At 46.2% G+C, this 9,188-nt stretch overlaps 1 protein-coding gene across 1 annotated transcript in view; it reads left to right on the top strand.

Moving 5' to 3' along the window:
- Positions 1–909: 909 nt before the first annotated feature.
- ELOVL2 (ELOVL fatty acid elongase 2) overlaps positions 910–9,188 on the top strand; it is a 560,054-nt gene continuing 551,775 nt past the window's right edge. Inside the window, exon 1 of the mRNA XM_086965200.1 lies at positions 910–1,000. Coding sequence (XP_086821326.1) covers positions 998–1,000 — 3 coding nt within the window. The 5' untranslated portion in view covers positions 910–997. The remainder of the gene's footprint in view (positions 1,001–9,188) is intronic.

Below are 9,188 nucleotides of genomic sequence, written 5' to 3'. Positions count from 1 at the left end.
TAAAAATATTTCCTATTTTTATAAATTGATGTTGGTTTTTTATTGTGAGTTGTATCTTAATTTTTTACTGGATTTGTGTTTTTAAATGCTTTACATACCTGTCTTTGAAGGTAAGCCTGTCTGCTCGCAGCCAAGCTACCATGGGCTAGGCATGGGAATCATTTTCTAGAACCTATTTTGAGCCCTATATTGTCTTAGTGACCTTATTGCCAGTGGTAGATGCATATTTACCACTACTAATAACCCACTTTCCAACAATTTACAACCACCACGCGGTGGGGTTTTGTGCCATCAGAGGTACAGCAGCAGCTGGACATGGCTCGCTTTAAGTTATTTTTGAGCCTCAATTGGAAGGTATGATGAACAATTTAGTAAGCTCCCGGTGAGTTCTTCAAAACACGTGTCCAGTTTCATGCATTTGAATGGGACCTTCAAGTGCGACTAGCTTTGCAGGTCGGGGGGCTGGCATTCCACCCGACAGCCTAAATGCTAGTGCGTGCATTTGTCAAGACAACGCATATCATGTACAAAGATGTCCCCCAGCCCTGATTGCTAGAGCGACACCGGGCCAATAATTGCCGTTTTCCACACAGTGACTCCTCTGCTTGCTTGGTTGTGTGTAATTTCCAAGGTGACAGGAGGTCCCGCGCCCGGCCGTTGTTAGGGCAGCAGTGCGGTCTGTCTGTCTGTCTGCAGGTGCTCCTGAGGCAGCCACGCAAACCGACACCTCGCGCCGGGTAGAGGGCCTCCTCCTGCCTCGAGCCCGGGCCAGAGGGGGCTCGCGCTCGAAGCTCCCGCCCCTCCAGAGCCCGTAGGAGCGCAGCGTCCTCTGCCTGCCATTGTGACGCCACGAAGGGCGGTCTCGTCCCGCCCCTCGCGCCGGGTGGAGGCGGAGCCTGATACCCTGGACAGCAGCGCGCGGCCAGCCCCGGCCCCCTCCGAGCCGCCGCCAGCCGCCGCACCTGCCGCGGGAAGCAGCCTCCCGACCACCAGAGCCATGGTAAGCAGAGCGACCTACCTTACATCTGCACAGAGATGCCCGCTATGGCTGTTTAATGGGGGCGTTCGCCCGCCTGCGTTCAAAGCTGCCAGGCTGCCGCTGCATAGCACCACAAAGCTGGGCAAAGGTGTTAGCCTCGGTCATCCGCGAGGGCAGCACGGGAGGAGGTTGGGTTAGGAGGGGGTAGCAGGGCTGCAGAAAAGTCGTTCACTTTCCATCAACAACCGCTTGCTCTGGCTCTCCATTTCACCTTCGAGTTGGGGGGGTCAACGGTGGTTCCACTGACTCCTTTTGGCAGTAGCGAGCAGCCCCCACCAATAAGAGACAAAACTGCATCACCCAAGCATAAGCTAGATCCCAAGACAAATACCAGAAACAAAAAGCAGACTACAATCCCAAAACTAGAGTGTAGACCCCTAAATCCGGATGAAGACCTACTTCAGCCTGCATGATGACCCCTGGGCTGGATAATAGAGCACAAAAGTAGAATGTACATCCTACAACCGGACTAAATTTCGATTTGATCCAAGTGCAGCCTGACAACAGCACTTGAAGCCAGAGACAGAACATCATCCCCCAGGCAGGTGGAAACTGCAGTCTAGACCCCTTAGACTGGAGCTTACAATTCTGAAGCAAAATATGACAGGGAAGACTACTAAACCTGAATTAAATCCTACTACAACTGTCAGGTTGACACGTTACCAGTAATAGAGACCACTAAACTAGATTGTAGATCATAACGCTGGGTTAATCTATAATAGTAAGCCATTAACTGGAATTTAGAGCTCCAAACTGGATCACTAAACGGGAATGTAGGGGTATAAACTCGGATAGGGTGACTAAATTAGAATGTAGACCCTTAAACTGAAATTCGGAGCTGCTAAACTGGAATATACATCTGTCTGAACAAACGAGAGTTTATAGAAAGGGATCTCAGCTTTGAAAGCAAGATAGCAAATGTAAATGTGCACTAGAATAGCACCATAATATAAACTGGAATATAGACAGATGCAATGAAATGGAGACCCCTAAAAGGGAAATATATCGCCTAGAAAGACAAGAATTCAGACCTCTAAACTGGAATGAATAACTTTGGACAGAAACATAGATCCTTAAACTGAAATGTAGACCATGAAACCAGAATTTAGACCCTTAACCCAGATTAAAGGTCCCTAAATTTGGCTGTTGACCCCTAACTCGGAAAAAATCACTCTTGAACTTAAATAAGACTCTGAAACTGGACAATAGGTAACTAACTTTCAAAATTCCCCATCTAAACTGGAATATAGACCTCCTAACCCGGAATATTGATGGATACATTTGAATATCGACACTTCAATTGGAAGGTGTCACTATGCACCAGAATAATCAACCCTAAATTGTGATTTACCTCACAAAACTGTAATGTAAACCTGAAAACGTGTACACACTAACACTGCAAAGTAACATTTAAAAAAAATGAGGGTACAATGTTAAGTAGACTCCTAAATTGGTGTACATAATCCTAAACTAGAATATAAGCATGAAGACTGGAATGCTGGCCTCCTAAACTGTTATACTTAGCCACAAATGGAATATTGACGTTTTAATTGGTTGGTTACCCATTGGAATGCAGCTCCCCAAATGGCAACTCACATTCCAGGCATACAAATGAAGAACCAACAAAATGGAATAAAAGTTCCTGAACCGAAATATAAAGACTTCAATAAAAACGTATATCTCTGAACTGTTCTGCAGACCCAACATATTTATGATATGCAACCTACATGTAATATACAGCACCAATCACACCACGTCTGTCATCCTGTTTGTTAAAGTGTCTCCCTGGTTTTACCTCTATGGCATTGCCAACCCTCTGAAGCAGCTGAAATGCAGTATCAGGTCATACCCAGTATACATTAAACTAAATTTTGTATTCCTGAGAATAAATTTAGACCCAGAAACTAGAATATGGGGCCTGAATATATGGCCTTCAACTAGAAGGTCGACTCATCTAGACCGGGCTGCAGTTCCCCGATGTATTGCTAGAATCCAGATGTGTAACGCAGACTCCTGCGCTGCTATTTAGATCCTTACCCTGGATTGTAAGCACCTAACATGAATGTAGACAACAAAATTGGAACATAGACCCCCTCCCGTCCAAACCCCACTACGTTGTCAGCCCACTTTACGCTGGAGGATGGACAACCAAACCACACCTGCAGTCAAAAACGCACATCCACCGTAGACCCAAGAACAAAACCCAAGACCCATTCAGACCTTGCTTTGGGACTGTGGTGAAAGAGGCTGGTAATTACAGAAGTCTCCGACCCGTCACCCTACCCACCCCCATACTAACCCCGCACCCCACCATAGAGCTGTCCCCAGGGCCTCGGTTCAGTCTGTCGTGAGTGACCCAGGTTGGGTATTCTGTGTAGCATAGCTGACAGTGTCCAGTCTATGACCCCTGTGGTGTATATGCGCATTGGTGCTGTGTTGCTGTGCTGTTGCCAGCTCCCCTGTCTCACTGAAGGAAGGCCAGGAGGGTCGGGGATAGGACAGCTCCTACCAGCCATGTTGGATAATGGGTCTAGGCAGGGACGTGGCATAAGGTGTGAATGCCTTGATGGTACAACCCTCGGTGCTGACGAACCTCTCGTGTCGAAACGCTTCCAACTTTTGACAGATAAAGAGCAGCTGAATTCAGGCCGACAAGGCTGTGCGCGAGAGTCACACAGTTTGATCACGTGGGGCAGCGGATCAACACGTCCAGAGGGGTACTTAACGTCACACGCACTGCTAATACCTTGTCCCTACAGACAGAGCTCCTGCGAACTCACTGTCCCAGGGTGCCACGGATCTTTCGCACCTCACCCTATCCTGTTTCCTCCCTTACCAGTCACCTTGTTGCTCCATTCATCAGACTCTGTTCTGTCATCCCCCTTCCACATGCCTCACAGTCCCTCTCAAAGTATTTCCCTTACTCGCCCTGCCCGCCATTCAAAGACAAACTCCTTTAATGTCCAACCCTCACTCCAGTGGATGCTTCCGGTCTCCCCTCTCCTCGCTATTCCTCCATTCATGACGGACTCTCTATTGCTTCTCCCTTTGACTCTCTCTCCTGTCACTATCTCACCTTGTCAGACGAATCATGACAGACATTCTCTATCTATCCACTCACTCTGGCCTCACCATCATGTGCAGACTTGTGAGTCCTACTTTAATGCTTAGTCTCTCCTCCTGTTGAATAGCCTCAAACACTGCAGTTACTAAACTGGAGTCCTTCGTTTGCTCATAGTTTAACTCGAGACCCCTCTCGCCACTTGCACCAAATGTCTCTTCCTCTTGTCTCTCTTTCTCGTTTCCCAAAAGTGTGCACCTCCTTGTCCTCGGCAAGCCCACAAAAAAATCAGAAGTAGCGCTTGGTCGCCGCCCTCTCCTAGGCAGTACCGAGGCGCACTGCCAGGATGTGCTTGCAGCTCGAACAACCATGGACACCTTGTTTCCTTTGAAACAGCTTCCACGAGCATAAAAGCCACCTTTTCGTTCTTTTAGTGCCTAGAGGCGACACAGTGCTTCCTTATACTAAGTAGGACTCCCACGTCAACTTAGTTGCACACTTTGAGCCTGGGAATTAGCCAAATATGTGTAACTGAGACAGGACCAGTGCTCTTCATCAGAATAAAAAAAAAAACGAATTATTCCTGCCTCGTTTACCGAATCTTTCCATAGGAAAATTAACTATATCTCTTCACTGCGTACCTATGTAGTGCCTGCTGCAGTAGAGAACAAACGACTTTGGACCTTTTCAGGAGGCCAGGTTTTGTAGACAGAATATCATGCAGGGACCCGCAGCGAAGGCCACACAATGAACCCATTCACTGGAGAAAGACAGATTGAAACGAGTGTGTATAGTTTAGTATTGAAACAAAGTATCGCCATCCGAAGCTAAATGCGGCACAGGCGGAAGAGCTGAAATTACCGATTTAACTTTTGGGATAACTCAGCAAGAACTATACAAAGTTACAAAGAGTGTTGAAAACCTTGTCTTGGACAGCATTATTCCTACATGCATTCAAACTTGAAGATCACTGTGAAGGAAAGTTCTCGAAAAGGAGGTGTGTTGCATTAGAAGCCCACCTGCATCTAGACACGGTAGTGGCCTACGGTTATCTGGGCAAAATATATGGTATGACATGAACCTAATCCATTTTAGTACAGGAGGCAAATGTAACGACGTAGCAAATCGATGGCGCACTAAGTACCCCTATCAGAATGGGCACATTTTCAGTTAAATCATCGCCCACGGACTTACTTTGAAGTCAACTCTCTGGCCACAACAGTACAGTTGAGATCCAATAATTTACTCTTCTCGAAAAACTTTACCTCCTGAGGAACAAAGGTGTCTGAAGACAATTCTTGGTGCGTAACTGGAGGGATGACCACAGAATGTGTACATTGGAAGGGAGCTCACCCGCCCTCGAGACTCCCAAATGTGTTTTCTGTCAGAAAAATCTGAAAACGTGGTTATTTGCTTCTTTCTTTGAACAGCCCTTTTCATCTCCTTCTGCTATATTTCATGGTAGATTAAGGCAGAGACCACAGTCTCACCCTTCAAATTCCCAAATTAAAAATAAATAGATGTGCGTTTATATGGGTAGACATTGAAATGCTACCTCTGCTTAGCTGGCTTAAGTTATTGAAACTCCAAAGCATGCCTCTTACCAAAGAAGCTCATTGACAAATAGCAAAGTGTAACAGTGTGGCAAATCTCTAGTGAGCATGGTGCATTAAGGGGCCGGTGAACAGTTACTTATGCCTATTGCCCCTCCTGGGGTATAGGCCATTAACCAGCACTCTCCAGCCAACTCTGTCCTAGGCTTTTCTTGTAGTCTGACTCCAGGTGTAAGCCATCTCCTTGCAGTCAACCTCAAGGCCTTGCGCCGGGTGTTTCTTGGCCTTCCTCTTTTCTTTTTCCCTTGAGGGTTGCAAGCCATGGCTTGCCTGGTGGTGCTTGATGCGGGTCTGGCAGTGGGTGTGACCTATCCAGCCCCAGCGTCCTCGGTGAAATGTTGGGAGCGACAATTGAGGTGCAAACCTTGGAAGAATCCTAGGAGATGCCTCACCTAAATTTACATGATGTCTTGCAGAAGATAAAAAACAGGAAACTGAGTCTGGAATCGTAATCAAAGTGGAATAATATGCCTGGACATAAATATCATTGATTAATGCGAAACGTACCTGGCCTCATCTTTTTATTCAGGAAACACAGGGTAAAAACACACCATTAATATGTACATGAATTTACTCCAAGTTGCAGTTATCATGGGAAAGTGGTGAATAAAAGCTAAAGTGTGCACAAGCTTGAGTGAATAGAGCCAAAGTAAGAATACCCTAGCTTTGTTATTTATCTATCCTTGCTATGATGAAGGAGCGATCGACTGGCCTGTTTACTTAAAAAATTAGGGTATAGGGCATCATATCTTGTCCTTGGGTGCCCCGTTAAAGTTGCTGAACTTAACAAAAGTGCGAGGGTGGCACTGAAAAACTGTTCAAACATGGAAAACCTTCTCTTTTGAGAGATGGAGACATGAAAGTTATAAATGAGTGGGTCCATAGCAAACATCTGAGTCCCAGGCAAAATGACCGTTTCCCCTATGGTCGCTTCCCTTTGATTGCAAATAGGCAAATTTTGAGGCAATTTACTGCAGTCTAATGTCCTCTTATGGTGGTGCCATAAATCAGCTGTATCAGCCTTGTACTTAAGTTTAAGAGACTAAGCCTAACTTATACAAAAACCTAGAAGGGTGCGGTTGTAATAATGAGAACCTGAACGGAAGTAACACTAGACATAAAACTAGATGAACAACGATAAGTGTTTAGACCTATAACTAAACATAGTATGTCATAAAACCGCTTATTTTAGAGTGCATTGAAAACATGCAGCTGACCTTGACACTTTGTGTAGGAGATGTTAACGCACAGTAGGCCTACCTTCCCCTATCAGAATTATTCCCGCCTCCTTCAGTTCTTGGATAGCGTCTACCTTGTAAATCTTGAATAGTTACGCTGTGTGGCATGGTCCTGGCTGTTTAAACGCTGGTGAATGCTATTACGGTTTTATTATGTGCTGAACTATTATAAATCGTGGACTGTGAAGCGACCAGCTGCAGTTAAGCGCGGGCAGTAACCTTTTTATATATAATTGAATTATTATCTTCCACTCAATGGAGTGACAGGTTTTACTAGCCACACAGGATGGTGTTTGGTTAACGTGATTTTATTATTTGTTTATGTTCAGTATTGCACAGATTAACATTTATAATGCTATATAACTTTTACGATTTTGCTATGTGAGGTGTCTTTGAGAATGGATTATTGGAACGTGCTTCTGTGTAGCGTCAGTTTTATATGTACTGATTATTTCGCTAAGTTGTGTGTTTAGTCACCCCTTGTATAGGCGAGTGCGCCTCCATGCTGGCTCACTCAGATCACGTGACATTGGGGAGCCCCCTCGGCTCGCGCGCAGCTCCTCGCGGGGGTCGATACCGCAGCAGCGGCGGGGCCGGTGTCGTCCTCGCTCTAAGCTGAATGAAGCAGGAGGGGAGGGTGCATAGTGGTCCGAGGGGGAGGAGCAAAGCAGGCTTCGTCTCCATTCATTCTTCCTCTTCTGGGGGAAAGGCCAAGCTGTTAATGGATTCCAAGCGCAGCACAATGCAGAGCCCAGCCTGCCGCGCCCCTGACCAGATGACAGCGACCAGGTCCGCCATGAGGGGTGGGAAGGAGTCTCACGAGAGAGGGCCCGTCTGTCCACACACAGGATCTGGGCTTCCCATACACAGCACGTGCAGACTCATAAAATGAGCCAGGGCTCGATAAAGAAATGCACTGCAGTCTGCAAACGTCTCAACAACTCGCTTTACGTTACAACACAAACGCCCACGCCCTGGCTGTTGCCCGCATACATGCGTGCATGATGTTTCAAGAAGCCGCTGCATGGCTACTCCTTAGGTTATGGTGGGAGTGTGGTTTTGTTATGCTGTACGTCTTTTTATATTCAGTCAGTGACCTATAACAACTTTCTGCTTGCTTCCCACTTAACATAAAAGTTCACTGTTTGGTCGTTTCTGAAATTTCAGGACTGGTTGATGTTCCAGCTGTGGGAGGTGGGAGCTTTGGAAAAAGGATACTTTTGTAGCCCTATTCATTCTTTGGTCTGTGTTTGTCATTCACATTTTTTCCATCCACAATAGCATTCAGGAAAGCAGTTTCCTCAGTGCCAAGGACTACTATGGCAGTGCGTGCTTTTTGAACCGGAACCTGTTTCAGCTTTAAGCCGATGTTTTATATTGGATTTACGAGGGCTCAGCAACTTCACCAACATAATGTTTTGCACAAAAAAAAGAAACAAACATAACCAGCATCGACAGTCAAAAGGCTTGAAGCCAGAGCAGACCTTCTGATATTGACAATGCTTAATATTTGTAGATCGGGCATCATGCATAGAGATTTATCTGTGTTTGTTAGTACTTGCTTACACACAGCTTTAGCTGTTTTATATATAAAAAACTACTGTGTACAGTACCAAGATGTAGTAGAGTGGGCATTGGGTCAGTCTATTGCTCATTGTTAGCAATTGCCACTTAAATGCTGATATCTGTCTGTTTCTGTATGGTCTGTAAGTAGCCCCAATTATCAAGGCTTGAGGCTCCCAACACCTAGAACAGTTGGTCTGTGTCTGTATTATCAGTGATCTTTACGGGAGGGGGCTCACAACCGTATCAGATGTCCTGCCTGCTTTAAAGGACATACATTGATGTGTTTCATGAACATTTGTAGAGCTTCACCAGAATCCAGAAAACCTCAATGGAATTCTTGTGCTAGAGGGAAAATCACATTGCCGGTGACTGTATAGCATATGCTGGAAATGTATATAGATGTGCTCCTGCCATTGCACGACAGAACCCGACTGTTCACATGCAGGGGTGAGGTAATGTTTCATGTAAGTCTGCCACTATCGGGCGTGGCTCACTGGTTAGAGGCGGCAGACCCGAGAGCAGAGGACGGCCTGGGACCAGGGTTCGATTCCCGATGCGGCAGGTTTCTGGACCAGGGTCAGCGGACTCGGTAATTCTCTCGCCTCGGTGCCCACTCTGATCAGCGATCACACTCGGCAACTCTGGGCATTAGCTTGCCTCATCTTCACTAA

The sequence above is a fragment of the Lissotriton vulgaris genome, chromosome 4_1 (genome assembly GCF_964263255.1).
Source record: "Lissotriton vulgaris chromosome 4_1, aLisVul1.2, whole genome shotgun sequence".
In the NCBI taxonomy this organism is placed as follows: Eukaryota; Metazoa; Chordata; class Amphibia; order Caudata; family Salamandridae; genus Lissotriton; species Lissotriton vulgaris.
The sequence above is the reverse complement of the archived record's forward strand: the minus strand, read 5'-3'. Positions and strand labels throughout refer to the sequence as shown.